The sequence below is a fragment of the Melozone crissalis genome, unplaced genomic scaffold (genome assembly GCF_028551555.1).
Source record: "Melozone crissalis strain CALT ecotype California unplaced genomic scaffold, PUWL_Pcris_2 ptg000016l_1, whole genome shotgun sequence".
Taxonomy (NCBI): Eukaryota; Metazoa; Chordata; class Aves; order Passeriformes; family Passerellidae; genus Melozone; species Melozone crissalis.
Window position 1 is genome coordinate 34,710,782 of NW_026535794.1, and position 21,111 is coordinate 34,731,892.

The 21,111-nt window shown below is 35.5% G+C and overlaps 1 protein-coding gene across 3 annotated transcripts in view; it reads left to right on the top strand.

Annotated features, from left to right (window-relative positions):
- Positions 1-21,111, top strand: part of TAX1BP1 (Tax1 binding protein 1) — a 55,709-nt gene that overhangs the window by 21,210 nt on the left and 13,388 nt on the right. The window contains exons 5-12 of one of the 3 annotated variants that reach the window (XM_054273648.1): positions 477-635; positions 11,496-11,644; positions 11,798-11,888; positions 13,075-13,260; positions 16,423-16,650; positions 17,992-18,138; positions 19,343-19,436; positions 20,727-20,845. In XM_054273648.1, the coding sequence (XP_054129623.1) occupies positions 477-635; positions 11,496-11,644; positions 11,798-11,888; positions 13,075-13,260; positions 16,423-16,650; positions 17,992-18,138; positions 19,343-19,436; positions 20,727-20,845 (1,173 nt within the window). The remainder of the gene's footprint in view (positions 1-476; positions 636-11,495; positions 11,645-11,797; positions 11,889-13,074; positions 13,261-16,422; positions 16,651-17,991; positions 18,139-19,342; positions 19,437-20,726; positions 20,846-21,111) is intronic. The other 2 variants (XM_054273649.1, XM_054273651.1) reach the window with 2 other exon arrangements.

Genomic DNA, 21,111 nt, shown 5'->3' on the forward strand with positions numbered 1-21,111 from the left:
CGGGCCTTACTTTTCATCTTCCAGGGTTTACTTTTCAGGTGTTTGTGTGGTGTGGGGTGTATGTGCATATTCATTTTTCTCAAGAAATTCCGCAAATACTGCTGTAGAGAGAATGTGTGTCTCTAGAGTCAGCTGTCATTTTGTCACCAAGCTGTCATCATCACAATTAGCTCTTCCACAGTTGCTGTCACTTGGGAACAGTAAAGGAACTTCATTTAAGGAAGGAAAAATTGAGGACAAATCAGGACACTGCAAACTATGCTATGTAATGGTAGTCTGGTACTATGCAGTAAGAGCAATTAAACTTCAGAAATTTGAGAATAAGGGGAAAACTGTAATAACCTAAACAGGGAACACACAGTTTGTGTTTCTGCTCAAACACTGGAGTAATTACTTATCCACTTGTTTGGTTAGAATGAAAGGGAGAAAAATTACCAAACCCCATTATTTTCTTCTTTTTTTTTTTTTTTTTACAGTTTAAAATTGAAAAAATAGTAAAAGAAAAAGAGGAGCTGTTAAAGGTAACTTCTGTTCTGGAAAAGGAAACTACACAACTCAGAGATCAAGTTGAACAACTGGAAAAAGAACTTAACCATGAAAAGCAGAGATGTGAACAACTGCAAGCAGAGCAAAAGGTTAGTTGTTTAACTGATTAAAACTGACTCATAATGTCTGTATTACTGCTTTTTCAAGAACCAGTCAAACTGTGAAAATCAGCTATCAAAACCTCTCAGCAGTTTGATAGACATTTAAACTAGAATAGGTCAGTTCCTATTAACCTCCTGCCACTATTCCTTTTATGTCATAAAATGGCTAAAATATTTAAAGCTTTTGTTACCAGGCTTGGTAAGATAATCGATGACAACTGTTACCAGATGTTTGATATTTAACTGTGGAATTCATAGTGGAAAGTAGTTGATAATTTAAAGTTTGCTTACTTTAATTTAAAATGGAGGAAAGCTTTTAAAAAAACCCCTCCTTAGGGAATAATTGCATAGAACACAGAACAAAATTGTAACAATTTTTGGTATGAAAAGCAAAGATCAACAGAGAATGCTTCTGCCAAGGTGTGTAAATAGTGAAAAGTAGCTAGTAACTGTCTTCTCTTAAAAGGTTTCACAATTCAAAAGGAAAAAAACATAAACCTAAAAATCTGCTTAAAGGGTTAATCAATAGTGAAGATGTAAATGTAGCATAAACCAAACCCAGCTTAATTTGAAATTCTTGTGTGGTAAGGAGGAAATCTAATACTATAAAAAGGGCACCTAAAAGTTGGACTTAATCTGTTTTTAAGCTGCTGCTTTTTAAAAAACCCAATTTCTAGGAAAAGATTAAAAACATGTGGGAGGGAGGTGGTGACATGGACAAATTTGCAGTAATGAAACCTACATAATTTAGATGTGGACAGCAGTTAATAGACTATTTCTAGGAACTAGTATGTACATGTCAACAGTCCTGTGTCATACACCTTTAACAGGAATTTTTTGAGAGAACTTGAAAATGTTAGTGCTTTGTAGTATACTTTTGAACAGTGAATGAAATGGACTGGAGTGTTGGCTAAGGAGAAAAGAAATGATAAGATGTTGTTCAGAAAAATGTTTTTTTCTATTAAAAAATGATTTTAATTTCACATGCATGGGAGAACTGGCTCAAATCAATGAGAGAAGGATTTATATTCACATTTCATTGATTTACAGATCATATAAGTTTGGTGGATAAATCTGAGTGAGCTACATAGATACTGTTCATTGTCCCTTGAGGCTCTTACTTAAAAAAATGTTTGAAAACAACTGTCAGTTCCAATCCATGTTAGCTTTACAATTCCCTTTTAAAACACTTTCTGAAATGGGGTTCTGATTGCTGTCACACAAGGATACAGTTAGACTGCATAGGAACAAAAATGTCTCAATGCTTTCTCACATTTTTCTGTGAACTTCTCTAATCCAGAATAGTTTTGCCTCTATAGATACCAGAATTTAGCAAATAGAACTTAATTTCAGGAATGTTTGAGTTTGTGTTTTTTACTCTCTCTTTTTAATCTACTATTGTTCTGCTTTGGCCTTGTATTTTCATGAAGAGAGAATGCAGTGTGACAAACTTGTCACTTGTATTTAGCTACAAATAGATACCTGACCTGACGCTGATGTAGCTCTTTGCCTGGCTAAAATACTATGGAAGTTTTCTAACTTAGGCAATTTTTTTTTGTCTCTTAAGAATTTGATGCCATCTTATTTTGCATTTTTTTCCTATTGTCTGTTTCTCACTTAAAAAAAAAAGAAACATACCTGCTGAGTTGAAAAAGTGTTAATTTGTCTATGTATATAAGCAGAATATAAATTGAGTGTTTTTCCTGAAAATTAGGTGAGCATCTACTAAATCAGGTGCAGTAACTTAATGTTTTAAACATTGGAAATTTTAATAAGCAGTGCTTTAAATGTATCTCTCCAGTCTTAAAGATGACTGACTCTACATGCCCCCCAGCCCAGTACACAAAATACAGCAGTAGATCGCAGGATTATGTAATATATGTTTGCTGGGAATACATACAGTGTGTTAATGGATTGATTTAAAGATTCCTGAGAAGCACTGGCACAGCACTCAGCTGAATTTCAGTACCTAGGTTTTATTTTTCTTGTGACTTATTTAGAAAAATAAAGCATCCACCAAACCCCAAAATCCAAACGAAACAACCCCACAAAACACCTCCATTCCAACTAACTGCTAAGACAGGTCTTACAGAGCAGCTCCTGAACGCAGCCCCCAGACAATCCAGTGCCCTTTGTGTGGTGTGAGTAGTTGTTGTTGGCAGTAAACCTAAGCAGTGTGTTAATTTGGATGTTTTCATATTAGACTACAGGGGGTTATCTTAGAAGTGATAAGTAATCAGAATGTATTTGTATTTTCTATAACAGCAGAATTGTCACAGGTGCTTAGTGCAGGCCATGTTGTTTTGGCTTGGCTTATATGTTTTTTGCCTTTGACTGGATGTTTTAACTAAGTACTATGGGGGCTTTTTATTTTCTTCTTTTGTTTCTAGTTCTCTTTTTTCATATGCATGTGAATTTTTAGTTATGCTCTACAAAATTTTAATACACAAAATAGGTAGTAAGTGGAACAGAGGAATTTAAAATCTGTATTTTAAAAAATCTTTAACTTAGGCAAAGGTTTAACTTTTTTGGAATTATAATTTAAAATTCTTCCAATATACTTTAGAGTGTATTAGACAAGTGAACAACAATTAATAAAACAGAATACGCCATATAAGAAAATATAGTTATTGTAATATACTGGATGTCATTATCATTGTAGTTTAAGGCAGCTGTAATTAATAGCAATGTATTTCTGTTAAAAGTAAAGGTAAGTTACATTGAACCCATGTGCAGTCTCTTAACAGCATTCTTTTTTTTTTTTTGTTTGTTTTTGCAAGTACTTCCATCAGGAAATACACAGTATATTTCTGCTTGTGCAAAAAGTTCTAAAAAATCTACAGTAGTACAAAGCACTGTGTTTAGAAAGCAGTAATTGCATGTGTCAGGGAAGTGCATGTGTCTGTACAGGCACATGTGTTTGATCCTAATTGAGTGCAGAGCTCTTTATGCTGCCAATGTATTGGCAACTAAAATATGCTTATTACATTTGTATTGTGATAAGGGAGCCCTGGAGTTATGAACCCCTAGATGCATACTACTTGCCAATCTGCCCGATTTATGAAAATCTTTCTTAGTTTCTTCAGAGGAAATTATATGGGTATCTTACCTCATGTGTTTTGTCTTTTGATCAAATCCATTGTTCAGCTATATTATATTTTTGCAATTGAATTGAACAGAATGTGGAAGGTGTGGTTAGGCCTTGTAGTACCTAAGTTACCTAAGGAGTTAGGAGTTGTAGTACCGTAGTACCTAAGTTACTTTACTTTGGTGCAGGATGGGAAAGCTCCAAGTTCCTAATTTGAAAATGTTTCCTTAAAAACCATGTTCTATTAAAATCACATTTTTATTCATATTTATTCATATGCCTTTAGATGATTTTCTTCTATCAGTACTTTGTTTTCAGAAATAGCTCAGAAGTAGTTTGGATCATTGAGAAATGCTTCTTAAAAATTGCTTTCTTAAAATAGGATAGTTGTAGACATGACAGTGCCACAGCTAATTCCAATTAGTGCTTCCCTCCTACTCCTTATTAAATGACCTCTCTTCACACCTAGTTACTCTTACAGAATTTTGGCCAGTGGAACTGGTGTCTTCTCTGTCTGCTTTTTGCTGAGTTGGGGTATTTTGTAAGTGGTTAGGGAAAATATTAGGAAGAGATAAGCTTAAAGTAGGTCAGTCTTTTAAGAACATGGCTTTTAAGAGTTTATTCAGGTGTAATACAATCAGTGCTCCATAAGGCTTGACTATTGGGATCTGTGCATGTTTTCAGGTATTGAAAAGGTTCCCATTTTTTGAGTTTTACAAATAGGAGAGTCCCTGTGTTTGTGGCACTTGAAATTAATGTCTACAGCAGACTACAGACTGGTTTGCTAAGGTGCCCTTGTTGTTCAGGAGATAAACAGTTTTGTGTTGCCTTCTTAAAAGGTAGCCATGTCATTTCCTACCAAAGGTAGGAGGAATAAACACCTTCAGGCATAAAGTCATAATGTGCTATTAGAGTTACTGAAACAGATCTTCTTGTAACATGTTATTGCACTCTTGTCCCTAAAGGCTTTTGCTTTTTTAGATTTGGTTAATTTTTTTAGTGTTTTATCACATTAATTAAAAAAATTGTATTCAACACATGAATGATTCTACAGACAAAATTTTTTTGTTGTTGCCACTGTCACAGAAAAAAAGATATTTGCAAGGCACACAGCTCTGCATTAGTCAGTGTTTGCACTCAGAGGGAACATGCTGTCCAGCCCCACTTTTTTAATGTGTACTTATGGTTTATGACCACTAAGTTGTGTTGATAACCCCACCCTGCTAAAGAGATACTGTAAGATGAGGGACAAATTCAGTCTCTGTTTCTTTTAGGTTGATCTTTTTCCTCTTATCCAAGGCCTCCTTAATGCAGTATGTAGTTCTTCTGACAGAATCAGTTTGGAGAGAGTATAAGTGGCCTTTCCTTTTTCCTGCTCCCAAGTATGAAAATTTCCTGCCCCCCTCGTTTAGCCTTTTGAAAAGGGCTTGCCATAGGCTTGCTATATTTTCAGTTAGAGGAGAGCATACTATTCCTTTGCAGCAGTTTTCATGTCAGTTAAACCATTCCTACATTTTTTCCCCAGATGACATTAAAATAGTTCTTACTGAGTGTGAAGATTTAACTTAATCTGTTACTGCTCTGTGTGGGAATTCAGAGTAAATGTGAAATTATTGGAAATGTTTCAGAAATGTCACATCTTTTTCCTACAACCTTCTGTAAGTGTTTCAGTTTGTTTTTACTAGGGTGATGTTCCCTGGTAGCATACTTTTATTTAGGATCATGCCATATATACAACTTGCAATTCTAGCAATATAACACTGTTAAAATAATGATGTAGTTACACACTGATTATTTTGCTTAAGAAGATGACACATTATACATAATTACAGAACTGTTTCAGGTTGCTTTTAATATTTCAACTTTTCCTTTGGTTTACTTTCATAAACTGGTGTTTGGTTTACTTTCATATTCAGTGTGTTGAATAACATTATTATGCTGCTTTTATCTGCATATATTTTCCTTTTTAAAAATTGAAGGGAACGGACTTTAAAAAAAATGGAACAAAAGCTTAGAATGTTTTTGTTTGGAAAATGATAATATGAATATTTCTAATCTTCATCTTAGACATTATGAATATAAAATGTGTATAGCTCTGTACATAATAAGAATGCTTCTAAGTCTTTGTGTTCCCAATTTTGTGTATGCTTAAACTGTGTGTAAGGTCTGTGACAGCAGTGCACTTGCCTACTGTTTTAAGATTCAGTCTTATGTGCTGAAGAGAAGCATGTAGTAGTCATTGTGTGTCTTTCATTGGTCATTCCTTTGATACTCTGCAACTATTCGATTTTGTGAACACCGGTTTTGTACTTTTGTAGAGACCAGAGCTTGCAAAAGATGCTTTTGCAGTCATTGGTCTCCCTCTAGTGGGAAGAGGGCACTTGTAAACTGATTTCTTTAATGTGACTAGTGACAAGTCTTATTCCTCTGGCAGTAATTTCTATGTTTAGCTTGAGTCAGAAGCAATGGATTTGAAGACTGCCTGTTTATCCTTTGATCTTGTGAACATTTGAATAGTGTTTCTCTTATGCTGCTGGCATAAATTGATGCAGAAATGAATTTACTGACTTCATAAACTTGTTCTTTCATGCTTTTTGTAAATTTAGTTTACCATTTAACTTTTTAAAAGTGGGCTTATTCATCTATCTGATGGGGAATTTTAATAAGGCATCCATGTAAATTCACATTCTGCTGACAGGTTCTACCTGCACAGTTGCTTTATTTATTAGAGAATTTTATTCAAAAATCAGGGATTCATTTAAGCTGGCTTTTGAGGAGAAGTTGCCATTTCAAGGAGAAGTTTCTCTGTTAGATAGTGAAAAAAAGACTGTTGTGCAATGTGGTAATGTCAGCAGTATGGGTAAGCAGTGCAAGTGCCCAGTTCAGCCTGAGTGCATAGAATTAAGTGAATCAATTGTTTTTTCAGTGTTTCTTTAAACCAGGCTCTGTTCATACTGTTCCTGTGTGCTGCATGTATGAAAATCTGATGGTCAGGAAAATGCATTGTTTTAGGGGGAAAAACCTCCAAAAATTAAGTAACAACAAACTGTCCAAAAGACAAACTGCCCCCCAGCCCAAAAAGCAAACCTCCCCCCAGTTTCATTTAATTTTAGACACAAATTAAGCACTCAGAATTTGCTCAGGTTGGTACCAGCAATTACAGCACCCTTGGTGCATATAAACATCATATGAAGAGAAAACCCTGTTTCATGTTTTTTTCACTGTTCTGTGTGTGAATATTTCTTAAACTGGGCAATTGAAAATTATTTCACTGGAAAATTAAATAGTAACTTGAGATATTCTACAATTCAAATTATGTATTCATGGAAGCGACTTTGCAAAATCAGTAGCTTATAGTGAAATTATAGCACATTTTAAGAAATTTACATTCTGACATGTAAATACAAGCTGCAAAATCATAGTGTGTGTAAATGCTTCAGCTGCCTCCTGCAAAAACTTGCATGTTTGTAGTCTTCATGACAGTAATTGAGTGACTGATGTAACTTAAGATTAACTCTTACAGATTTAGTTTTGTAGACCTTGCAGACCTTAGTTTTGTAGTTTTGATCACTTTATGATGTTAGTTAAAGTACTACCGCTGTGACATTTTATATTTTTGAAATAGACCGACTGCAGTCTTTTTTAGAGCAGTATTTCTATTACAAGTTGTAGTCACAAGGATAAAAGCTTAATGTCATTGACTTTATTTGGAGTTGGTTTGTTCTTTTACTTTACTGAATGCTGAAATTTTTTTAGAAAGAAAAATTACAACTTGAGGCTTCCTTTCAGAACTTTCGTGTTATGGGCAGACCTGGATTTTGCACTGGCTGCAATGGTGCTCCGTTGTGTTCATCATTTATACTCAGAGGTCCTTAAACAGAGTATGATGTCAGACAAGTGTTTCACATGGTTCTGTTGGAGCTGCTGTGATGTCAGTGGCATAAAGAAAAGGCTCCTGCAGATAATTGATCTAAGCCCCCTAAATTCTCTGTAGGATATCAAATTTAATGGTTCCTCTGACATTAAATTGCATCCAGATAAATCAATCCAGCTGAAAGGTGGTGCTGCTTTCTTTTTTGGTGTTTGTTTGCTTTTTTTTAAATTTTTTTTAAAAAATACATTGCCTTGTATTTAGTGATTTGACCTCTTCAGTTTGAGCTGCATAGCTCATTTTAAACTTCTCACCCCTCTTCATTATGGTGTATGCATTCTCTAAAAGGTGAAAAAAGGGGCTGCAGATACTAGCCATTAATCAAAGGTGAATGTTTTAGGTGTGGGGTGGTTTTGAAAAGGTTGGTATGGAGTTCTGCATGTTATGAAGAGGGAGGATGAAACATAAAAAGCTATGCTGACCATTGCTATGCTGCAAGGTGTCATGTCTGGAAGTATTCTTGGATTGTAATTTTCAAGTATTTTATTCTGCCTGCTGGATCTCTCTCTACCTTCAGTATGTTTGAAAAATGTCTTGTATGTGCTAATCATGGGAAGAGATGTCTGTACCATTCCATTAACCAGACTGTGCTCAGCAGTGTTTTACTGCTGTTGTAAAAATCCACTAGAAGTAAGAAATAAGTAGAGAAAGCATGTTGTTCTGCATTGTTGAATGTGGGGATTTTTGCCATGGTGTTCTCCAATAAAAGTGAGAATTTAGAAATATTATGGCTATTCCATTCTCAAATGAAAGATTACTAGTCCTTTTCCATGGAAATTTATTTATTACATGGATTTTAAACCTGTTTCAAGGATGACCCCAGACATGGTCTTTGCATATTCTTTAGGTAGAGCTTGTAATAGCTTTATGAGGACAGTGTAACATGGAATTACTATAAAATTATTTTAAAAATAATCTTAAATCTTAAAAATAGTCTTAAATCTTCTGCCATTTTAGAACAGCAGTAAAGATTTTGGAACCCCCATATTTCTTCTTGTTCCCTATCTGAAGGTATATCAGGATTTTCAAAGTGGAATTTTGTTTCTAGGGAAATTTAGAGCTCATTGAATTTTTATTGTTTCATTTTCCTAATGAGACTCCTAGTAGGTACAGGAATTTTTGTTTTGATAACTTCTTTTGCAGCAGTAAAGCTGATTTAAGTCATTTTTGGTTGCTTACTCTTGTGGTGCAGTTTGCTTCCCACTTCCACCCTAATGGCTGTTGCAGCTCTAGGGAAGGAGATGGGGTAGCTGCATTTGTAAATGGATTAAAAATAACATTAAAATAGTTGAGTGTTTTTAACCAGTTCATTAAAATGATTCATGCTCTTTCTGGGCTTTTTTTATTCCTCTGTTAAGAAGGTGGAAGAAAATACATAATATTGGTAGATGTACCAGATAAGATAAATGAATTAAAGCAATGATTACAGAAAGTAATTATTTTTTTTTGTAAGGAGGTTGGTTGTACATTATTTGATGTGTTTATTATATTCTTCCCCTTTAGACTCCTTCTAAACACAGTTGACTTTACCTGTAAAATAGTCTAAGAGCACTCATTTTAAATTTTACAGGCTCTGAAACCACTGTAACCAGTGTATGGGACTAGGGGTTGCTGCATCTAAATTGAATTACTAAGAATTCTGTAAAATAACAAGTCGTATCTAAAAATTAATCCTTTTTTTTTTTTTCTTTAAAAAACTGTAGGGCTTTAGTTGTATCTAAACAAGTTTATTAGGTGAGAATCTGTTAAGTATGGAACTTTTACATTTTAGTACCATGTCCCTTTAGAATAACTAGCAAAGCAGCATCAATTGTAATGCTGTTTGTGGAGAGAATTTTTTTTCAGGCTATTAATTCCTTTTAATATATGTTACCTTTGGCAGCCTGTTTGAACTGTTTGTACAGTTTGTATATATAATGTATCAGATTAAATTCTTTTGAAGGCACTTTGGTTACAACAGTTACAGTTATACCAAAGTGGTGTTTAGAGAAAACACAGATATGCATTGAAATAGACTTTTTACTATACTAGGCTTTCAAAACAGGAGCAAGTAATTAGTCTCCACTGCACTAGGGGAGGACAAGCAATTATAGAGTGTGTTGTTGCTGCTGGTTATATAGCAAGTTTTACTTGGAATACTGACTTTAATTAAAATATCCTGCCCTTGTTACACCACGTATTTGTATTTTTGGTTGCAAGAAACTGATAGCTCTTAAAAAAATAAAGGCTTATGAAAGTTGTGGGTTATCTTCTCCAATGCTGTTTTTTAAAAAAAGATGGCACATTCATGATCCCTTAAAATTATTTTTAATATTAAGACATAAGAAAGCCATTCAGAGTTCAAATAGTAGTGATATATTAGTCCTATTTTTATGTAGCATATATAACAAAAATAAAAATCTACATGCTGGTTTAGTGTGTAGCAAGTGAATGAGTCATCAGATACATTTGCCACTCCTCAATTCAATACTGCCTACCCCTCAACCCCCTCCCCCCCCAAAAAAATCATAATGCTCAAACTTCTGTTTAGTTGCTTGTAAAAGTGAGGCTTAATTATACTTGTGAATAGTGTATCTTGACAATTAATGACTAAACCCAGTCCTCATTATATTTTATTGTACTTAAAACATTGTTTGTTAGGTTGGAATGTGGTCAGTAGGGGTTCTTCGTAAAGTCTGGCTGATGTGTTTCTCTTGATGTAACAGTACAGTCTTGTTATTTCAGGGCTTTGAGCTTTGTTTAAAAATGAATAGATGAAGTAGTGCTTTAATCTTCCAAATCTAGAGCAGAAAGACAACTTGTACCTTAGTAGCTACACAAACGCTCCTAAGACATGCTGTAGTTAGGTATGTTGGTCAGTCTGTCTTGACCTCGTTTTACACTTTGATTCATGTCACTGTCATGGTTGGTAATAAGCTGAGCTTTATCATACTTTAATATCAGAAAAAGGGTGGCATATTATCTAAGTATGTGTGATTTACTTTAGTGTTACTTATCTGGTTTTTTCAACAAAATACTTATATTGAAAAAAAACCCCATTTTCAGGCTTATTTAAGATAACTTGACTTTAAATGGCTGTTTTGCTGCAGTGGAGATGTCATTCAGCTGCCCATTGCCTTAGAACAACATGGACATTACTGTAATTAGACAACAAATGCAATACTTAAGAGTGGTTTCCCATATTGTCTTTGTCAGTTTTCAGACAAAGGAATCTGTTTTGTGTATTGTCATTATCCTCTATCTCAGCTTCCATAAATCCTACAATGGTTGTGTGAGCTTCTTTGAGCTATGTGAGGTGTTCTGTATGTTCTAGCTAGGAGAATGTCATGTAGTAACCAGCTCTAAATCAGAATTTCGTTTTTTTTTTTTTGTTTCTCCTTCTGCTTGCAGTTGTCTTTACTGTGGTTTGCTACTGTGGTGTAACTGTATGAAAAAATGCAAGGTCTTCTTTTTAAGTAAAAGCAAGTACAAAGAGAAATAAAAGTTCTTTGTTTCCTAAGCTAGACAGTCAGTGGTTTGTTTGCCTAAAGGAAATAGGCAAAAGATAGGAAATAATGTGTTTATTCTGTACTCTGAAGTATTTGGTAGGCTCTGAATAACTGAATGCTTGTGCCCAAACAAACTCCTTATTGACCCCTTATTAATATATGAACTGTGCATAGAAATATTCAATATATATTTATTTATATATATACTTTAAATGGGCTAGTTATACGTTTTAAGGAAGAGAAGAAATCTAATGGCCATATTTTGGCATTAATTCAAATAGTATGTTTTACTTCTGAAGAATCACTTTTTTAAATGGTATCTATGTGCATTTTTTTAAAAGGAAAATATTCAAGCATCAGAAGATTTTAAAAGGGAAAATAATGACTTGAAGAAGAAGCACGATGAGGCTGCTTCAAAGGTTCTCCAGCTTGAGGAAGATATCATGACTGTTACTCAGAAAGCCATTGCAAAAGAAACTGAGTTAGACAGGTAGTCTTTTGTTCCTTACCTTCCTTATTTTACTTTTTTCCCCAGAGGTGTTTTTTTTTAAACTAACAATATTTATTATATGCCTTAATAGTACTAATACATATTTATTATATGTATTCATAGTTCTGTACCATTAATTCTTCAATGTTTTAGTCTGAAGGACAAACTGAAGAAAGTGATGCTTGAGAAGGAGCAACTTGAATGTGTGTTAAAGACAGAAAAGGATGAAAAAGAACTTTATAAGGTAACTTTATTACATGTACCTGTATACACTGGAATGAAGTGGTTTGAAATAAAGGTAATAATGGTTTATAGAGAAGTCTGATAAATTGAATTTGTTAAGGAAAAAAGAAAATGGGTACCTTCTGTGAACATATCTTTAAGGTAGTTATAGATGTTCTCATATAAAAATGAATGAGGAAAACAGCATCTGAATTCAACCATGTTATAAAAAGGTCTCTAAAAAGGAGAATGAATCACCAGTTTATTAAAGCTCAGACCCAGTAACAAAAAATAATACATTCTAGTGAGAAAATTCTTTAGTTATACAGTGCATCACACAGTAAGTGATCATCTTTAACACACTTTTTCATAACTAAAATACTTCTTAGTAATTTAAATTCTCTCTCCAGACTTTGGTTTCTAAATCCCTCTTCTTGAGCCTTGTATATAACACTGAGAAGCTTTAGTAGATTCTCCATTGCATTGGTTTTTACTGGCATGGCCTATTTCTTTTGCTAGTGTTGAGAGACACCCATATATAGAATAAAATACACTGCCACCCTCCCTCCCCCAAAGCAGAAAAAAATTAATGTGCAAAAATAGTGAAATCCATAGGTTGTGTGAAACAGATCAAGTGTATTTAAAAGATTATTTTTGTTCCTAGATTATAAAATCTCAAAGCATATTTTACAAGCTTGGAATCCCTTTGTAAATAACACGGATCTTGTGGTCTGAGTGGAAAACACTTGAGTGTAGGAGCTATTTTGCATTATTGTAGGCAGATATAGAAGGAGTTTGCTGTCATTGAAAATTAATATTCCTGATGTAGACCTGTTTGCTTGGATGACTGTGGGCAGTTACTACTAGAAGTTTAATTTCTCTTTGGTTTTCTTCAGGTCATTTCTCTTTTGCTTGTCCAGCATTTGTGAGGAGAGGAGTTCTGAATAACTTAATGCGATGTGGAGAGAAATTAGGGCTTAAACTTCTAGCTGTAGAGTGGAGCTATTGTTAGGTAACCATGCTGAGAGAATTCTAGACAGAAAGTTTGGGCTAGAGGGCAGTGATAATATCAAATATTTAATTTTTCTCTTTACCAGTTCTAATCTGCCTCAAATTAGAATAGATTAGAATTTAGTGAGCACATAAATAAATAGGTGAGCAGTAGTTCTAATGTGGAAGAAGTTTGACATGTTTTAGCATCATTGCAGATACACTTGAAGAATACAGAAATAGAAAACACCAAACTAGTAAAAGAAATCCAGACGTTTAAGAATTTGGATGCAAACAAAGAAAACATGATATCGTATTATAAAGAGGAGGTTGGCAGATTACAGCTATTAATAGCTGAAAAAGAAAATATGAAGAAAGCTATTTTGCACTCTTCATCAGACAAGGTAAGCAGTACTCAATATAATTGGCCTGATTTGAATAAACATGTCTAATGTTGTCTGTGCTTGACAAAAGAAAGGAAGAAGTTGAAGAAATCACCAGAGTATAGGCTAAGAGGCATGAGGATTATGATGTTCTCTGTAGATGCAGAAAACGATGAAAAGACTGAGATGTGTTCTAGTATTGCATCTTTTGAGCTGGTCGAGGTCTTAACGTGATGAACTGAAATTAACTATGTGTGGAAAGGTAATTTTTGAGTTCAGTAAAAGTGGTCTGCTCCTGCATTGCTTTTAGCTTTGTGAAAAATGAAAGGAGGTTTAAGAAAAAGTTTAATGTAGCTGTGTTGAGACTGTAGAGGGTAATGGAGAAGAAAAGAGGAGACATGGAAAGATTGCTGAAGGACTTCTTAGGTGAATGTGCTGTCGAGCTACAATGCTGAGAACTCTGCAGCGACAGTAGGGTTTTGAAGGAAGAGGTGCCTTAGTGTACCCTTTGGCAGCACTGATTAGCAAGCAGTGTGGTGTAACAGGAGAGTGAAATTGCTGAAGAACTCATATTTATGCTGTCTGTGGTCCACATGGGGTTGCTTCAGACTTACTTCTAGTTGGGTGCTATGGATGCCTATACTGGATTTGTGTAGGTTTTGGTTGTGGCTTCTGTGAGGAGTGGCTTCTGTGAGAAGCTGCCAGAAGCTTCCCCTGAGAACCGATGCCAGCCAATGCCTGACAGAGCCAATGGACCCATCTCTGGCCAAGGCTGAGCCTGCGGGTGATGATGGCAGCACCTCTGGGATAAGAGATTAAAGAAGACTATGAGAGAGGGGGAAACTGTGAGAGAGAAATTGCAGCTGAAGAGTGAAAACATGAGAGACAGAACTCTGCAGACATCGGGGTTGGTGAAGGAGGGCAAAAGGTCCAGGTGTTGGAGCAGTCCATGGTGAAGACCCTGGTGAGATAGACTGCCTCCTGCATCCTGTGGAGGACCCCATGCTGGAGAGGGTGGATGTGCCTGAAGAAAGCTGTGACTCTGCACTGGAGCAGATTTGCTGGCAGGACCTGTGACCCCACAGGGGACCTGTGCTGGAGCTGTCTGTTCCTGGAGGACTGCACCCCATGGATGGGATCCTACACTGGAACAGTTCATGCAGAACTGCAGCCTGTGGGAAGGATATGTGTTGAACTTTGTAGAGGAGTGTCTCCCATGGGAGGGACCCTACACTGGAGCAGAGGAAGAGAGTGAGGAGTCCTTCCCCCCCTGAGGAGGGAGAGCAAAGACAACGTGTGATGAGTTGACTGCAGCCTCCCTTCCCCGTCCTGGCTGTGCTGCTGAAGAGAGGAGATAGAGAATTTGAGAGTGAAGTTGAACTTGAAAAGAGGAGGTGGGGTCTGAGTGTGTTAAGATTTGGTTTTATTTCTCATTATCCTATTCTGATTTGACTGGTAATAAATTAGATTTATTTTCCCCCTAAGTTGAGTCTGTTTTTGCCCATGACAGTAATTGCTAAGTGATCTCTCTGTGTCCTCATCACAACCCACAAGCCTTTTGTTATATTCTCCCCCTTATCCAGCTGAGGAGGGGAATTGTGGAGTGGCTTTGGTGGGCACCTGGCATCCAGCCAGGCTAAACTCACAATAGAATAACCATTAGGTGTTTTTTCCTGATGTACATCATCCCCCATTTCATCCAAAAGGAATGCAGTTTCTGCGCCCTGAGATTGTTCTCTGATCTGCAGTGTGATAGACAATAATGAAATTTACTGGGAGTTTTGCTTTACAAATATGCTCTTGATCCAAATTAGACAGACGGTTTAGACATAGCCTTTGAGGCCAGCATGGAAAAGTCAGATTATGCAGGCATCTTTCTGGTGTATCTTGCCAATCTTTTCACAGCAAAGCCACTTGGATCTCAAAAGACTAGAAATTATTTTAAAGTAATATGAGTTATGAATAAAATATTGAAGTGGAAGAGTAGTACTGTTGAGAATGGACATAGAGTTTAAAAAGGGCATAGTGTCTAGCCTTAAGTTACATCTTATTTTAGTCTCTTTCTTGCTTTTTTGTTTCTGAATGTGTTAAATTACTACTGTGTTTTATTTTGAAGGGACTGGATATGTGTTAGTACTGAAGTGACCAAACATTTACGTCATTTATTAATCTTAAATTGCTTTTGGTGTTTCTGGTGGGATCATTAATATTTTTATCTCAAATGGTGAAACTGCAGATATTTACTGAAGTATGTTACCAATGTATCATGTGCTGTAAAAATGGCTAAGAGACAGGACTTCAGGGCATTTATTTGTCTATACATCTTCAGAAACGGTTACAAAATGTATAAGTATTCCTCTGAACTTATATGATATTAAAAAAATTACCAAGTAATGGACTAGAGATAGCTGAATTTATGTCTGGACTCAAGAATAAGATGATTATGCCATCAGGGAGCCTAGAGGCAGTGACTGCTTTATATAGTAGCTTCTTTAAAAAAATATATATATTTAAAATTATATTTTGTAATCCTGGCCTTCTTGGAGGAGTGAGAGGCTGGTAGTTCAGCTTGGTCAGTGGGCTCTTGGGTTGCCCTGTGTGCTTTGTGCTACATGCTGCAGCTTGCTCTTCATTACTACTTGTTCTCTCTTCCCTCTGGAAAGCTTGTTGTGCAAGATCTTGGGAAATAGAGCTGTGAGAAAAACATCCCAAAGCTGCTTTAGAGTGTTTTATATCAACCATTTGTAGGCACTGTAAAACCTCTTGCTCTGTTGATACTTTCAGTGTGTTTCTGTGGGATGAACTTTGCTTTTGATGCTGGAGTCCTACAGTGATAAGAGCAGAGATATGGAAAACAGACTTTTTTTGGTCATAGATTTAAAATTGAAGCTGAAATTCCAACAAAAATCCAGAATTGAAACTTCTATTTCATAGTGAAACTATTTCACTACAAAGTAAAGTTTGCCTTTATTTCACAGTGAAATAAATTTGCACGTCATTGCTGGCAGAGAAGACAAGTGGGGAAAGTAGTACTTGTGTACTGATTTCTTGATGTAGTAGTTTTGCTAAAGCCACCAGGAAACGTTGCTTTTTCTTTCAGATGTTTCTAATCCCTTTACCAGCCTGTATTTAAGCTTTGAATTAAGTAATTATGAATTCTCTTCCATCTCTTCTCTTTCCTAGGACGAGGCAAGTGTTTTGAAAGAGCAGCTTCGGAAAGCTGAGGATCAGATTCAGGCTAGCAAACAAGAAGCTGTTCTCATGTCAAAAGAGCTGAGTGATGCAGTAAATGTGCGGGACAAGACGATGGCAGATCTTCACAGTGCACGGCTGGAAAATGAAAAATTCAAAAAGCAACTTGCTGAAGCTTTAGCTGAACTCATAAAAATCACAACTTTGAAAAATGAGCAGGTAAATTTTTAGTATTGAAGTTTATCTGTATTTATAAAATCTTTACTGGGAATAAAATAGGTTTCTGGATGATTAGTGCAAATAATTATCAAATTTTCTGTAAGCATTCAATATACTACCTTAAATCAAGTGCATGTTATCTGATTTGGAAGTTTGGTCAGAAAGGAGGTTTCTGCTCTTACTCACATCTACTTCTCCCCACATTATTTTCACAGAATAATGCAGTATCTATGTTATTTTGAATCCTCTCCCTGTCTTAATTCTGTTAAGTGAATTAAGACAGGGAGAGGATTCAAAATAACATAGATATTATAGTAGCATTATATTCATTCAAATAAGAAAATATATTGGTAGAAACTTGGGTTGTTTTATAATGTTCTTTTGTCATTGATAGATTCTGTATGAATTCTTTAAAGTCCTTCCAATATTTGTAATCAAAGTTAATTTGCTTTAAGTACTTAAAAGTATAAAAATATTAATGTAATGAAAACTGTCTTGACCTTAGTCTTGGATAAAAGTATAGTGAGATAACATATATTTCAACATTTTGATGAAAGTTAGCTTTATCAAGGGTCTTCAGTGACTACAACTGTATTGCATTCATTTGTTACTAGGATTACTGTAATGATGTAACTGTTAGAAGAAAATATATTGAGTTGAACACAATTAAAAAATACTGTAATATTACAGCACTCAAAAGAGCTATTATATTTAAAATGTCAAAGAATTGCATGTTTTTTCCCTATGAGTTTCAGTTGTGTTTTAAAATGTGCTTTGAAATGTATCATGAAAGAAGTAGCAAGTCATCTGAATGCCTCCAGTTAGCAGAAAGTATCCAAGCATGGCCTGTGTCTGGTTGCTGGATGTGGTTTGTTTAGCTCATGTATCAGTGTAGTGGCACCATGGAACCACTCCCAGGTGAAACCTAGTGAGTGCAAGGGAGTAGTTGTGGCCTGTGCACTTTTGCTGTGTGGCTATACGTATCTGTAGGGTAGCTGGAACACCCCCTGGAAGGTGTTCAGACTTTTCCTATACATTCAGACTTCAGGTACACATTAATGAACCCATAAAATGAGAATCTTCTTTTACCTGCCTCTCGTATTGTACCAGTGGCTGTTTACGTCCCTCAGTGTGTCCTGCTTGCAATGAAGTTCAGCTCATATTCTGCTTCTCTCTGTGCTCTACTGCTTGTGCTATTCCTTTCTTTCCCAGAAAGAAAACAGGAGCTTCAGTACTTACATGCTTACATGGAGCATTATGCTTTTTTAATTGAAAAAAGACTTTTTAGGAAATAGTGGTATTTGAACAAAAGGGACAACAGTTTCTGTTTTTTTTTTTAAGGAAGCTTCAAATGCAGTGGAACAGGAACTGCGCAGAGAGGTTGAAGATCTGAAGCTTCGTCTACAAATGGCTGCTGACCATTACAAAGAGAAATTCAAAGAATGTCAAAAACTTCAAAAACAAGTAAACAAGTTTACAGAGCAGGCAGTAAGTAGAATGGGATAAGTTGCACTTGCTCTTTTGGTAGCATTTCAAAATCAATTTAATTTCCTTCTGTGAAAAATAATGCTTTAAAAAAGGATTAAAATGTGTGGTAAGCAATGATTCTTTACCATTTCCTTTCACAAACCTGCTTGTGAAAATACTTCTATGATTCTCTTTAGGTAGTTGTCCAAACCAAGCATAGAATTTATAGTAGCTGGTGTAGAAGCCTAGTAGAGTTTGGATGAACCTATAAGCGTTACATTGTTCAAGGAAGAACTGAAGCTGGGAAAATCCATAATTACTACCTCTGTCCAGTACCACCACAAAAAAGCCCAACAAAAAATCCCAAGCCCAAAAGTGGGGAAATAGAGAACTTGAAGTAGGGTTTAAAAGCCAAGTGGGAAAGAAGTCTCCACAACACAATATGGAGTTGTATTCCATATGTATTTTGTAATCTTAGGACTCTTCCAAGATCTGTTTCATAAATAAATGAATCTTTTGAATGATGATATAAGTCTTAGCCCACCTAGTAACCGAACCTGTCAGCCAATTTCAGATTTGAGGGCAGAGTTCTTCAGAATTTTGTAAAAAATAGAGTTGGAGAGGAGCTCAAACAGGGAAAAGGCCTATGCACAATGGCAAGATGCACAAATATGAATTCTTAAGAAAACCGGACTTAAGTATTTCTCTTATCCACAGAACATTGCATAAAAACTCATCTTCTCATCCAGAAGGTCAGTGGTGAATGAGGTGTCATATCAGAGCATCTGTGGCTTTTCCTTAAAAATCTTCCTTATCTTTGGCAATGTTGTACATCTTACAGCAAACACCAGATTTTATTGCTTTCACTCCAGAAGTCCAGCAGACATTTCTGATACAGACTCAATTTTTCTAATGGAGTATTAGATTTAAGTTAATGAATTAAAGTGTAACTGATTCTCTAGAAAATGGGATTTTTCTCATAATTTGCTTAGAAATTATTCTTTCTAGGGGAAAAGACCTTCATCAAGTAAGATGATAAAAATCATAGTCTGAAGCAATTTCAGTCTTAGTAGAATTCAGTGTTTTTGTATCTTTATCATTACCCACTGTTTAAATGAATGGTTCTGTCTAATTTTGGAGCAAATGATGCATTTTGCAAGATACTTTACTTTGTGCTTTGGCTTTCATTTAATCAAGTACCAAAACAAAATTTCTTTTCACAAAGAAAAATGCAGGGCATCAACAGAAACCGACAGATGCATCTAACATTGAGACAGCTACTGCCATCCTTACAGACAAAAAGTTGTCTGCATCTCCAGGTATCAACAGCTTAAATTTTGTCTGCCTTTATAAGCCTGAAAGTGTTGTCTGTGTAAAGTAGTCACTAATAGTATTTGTAGTGTAAAGTAGGTGGACTTGTTCTTCTAATTAAAACATTAATTAGAGATGTGAAGATTGAGCTGAATATTTTGTCTCTTACCAAGTGGTAACAATCATAAATAAGTTCATGTATCAGTTAAGTTGCTATTTTTTAATGTCAGTAGAACTGAACTCTTGAATTTCTGCTTAATGGTTAACAGAGATGGTTTTGCCAAGCTAAGAAAGAGTTTTTTGAAAAAAAAAAAATCTTACTCAATTTTTTGATATGATTATAACACCACAGTAATTTTGTAGTCATGTTATTATGACTATCCACTATAACATTCTGCTGTAAATCAATCTGCTGAAAAGTTCTGATTATGTGATGGCAAGGTCAAGTCTACTGCCTATTTTCATGAATTATCGGTGTAGTGGTTTATAAGAAAATGTTTATAATTATTATGAACTATTAAGCTATTGCAAAAATAGTTTTCTAAAACTTCAATATGTAATAGGTTAAAACTAAAGAAGAAATCTTTCCCTATGAGGCTGGTGAAGCATTGGAACAGGACTTAAGAATGCCCCATCCCCTGGAGTGTTTAAGGCCAGGTTGGATGGGGTTCTGAGCAGCATGGTGCAGTGGAGGGTGTCCCTGCCCATGGCAGGGGGCTTGGAGCTAGAGGATCTTTAAGGTCCCTTCCAGCCAAACCATTCTGTGATTTTATCATTCAGTTTAAATTGATAAATGCCAAAAAATGCTGATTAGCTTTTTCTGTGTTATTTTATAACTGACAGATTCTTGCTGTCTGTAAAGACCAAAGGTTGTAATTTCTATTAGTTTCCTCCTGTCTGAAGTAAATTCAAGTGTTTTTTAAAACAAACAATCCCAACAAGGTCGGTGATAGTGTGTGGTGAAGTAGTTTGCTGAGATGCTTCCATATTTTTTGTAAGAATAGAGTATTTAGAATGATAGCATACATATTTTGGTGTTTGTTTTGTTTTCTTTCTTGGGAAAATACTACATACTTGTGTATTTATGTTGATCTTCTCTTGATGTGAGAGAACTGAACGCAGATGTGCCAGTATGGTTGCTGATCGTACATAGCACATAATGCTGATTGTCTCTGCTTTGGATAACATGGAGCACTCTGGTTTTGATGCACTCTCAAATCTGGGCTGTCATCTCTCTTACACAAACTTTATGGAAGAAAAGAAATCCATATTTTTGTTTTTTTCTTCAATGTTCACAGTTAGCCCCATTTCACCTGACATAGTTTCGGAATCCGTGGTGAAGGAGCAAGTGCGTGAGATGAATAAAGAGATTGCTGAGAAAACAGAGAAGTATAAGAAATGCAAGCAAATGTTGGCAGTAAGTAAACAGCTGCTTTGGAAAGCTGAACAAAAAGTAGCTGTAGGTGCTAGGCCTTAAAACCACAAGGCCTACCCAGCTGAGTTGCCTTTGTTTTTTGTGTGATACACCGTGATTATGGTAGAAATTTTAACATTAGAAAACACATTTTTGTTCAGTCAGCTCTTGACTGTGTATTTAGAGGGTCCAGACAAGGAAAACCAAGATACAGTAAAACAAATGTCCACATGCTTAAGGTTTTAAATACTTTCTGTTCTTACATTAAG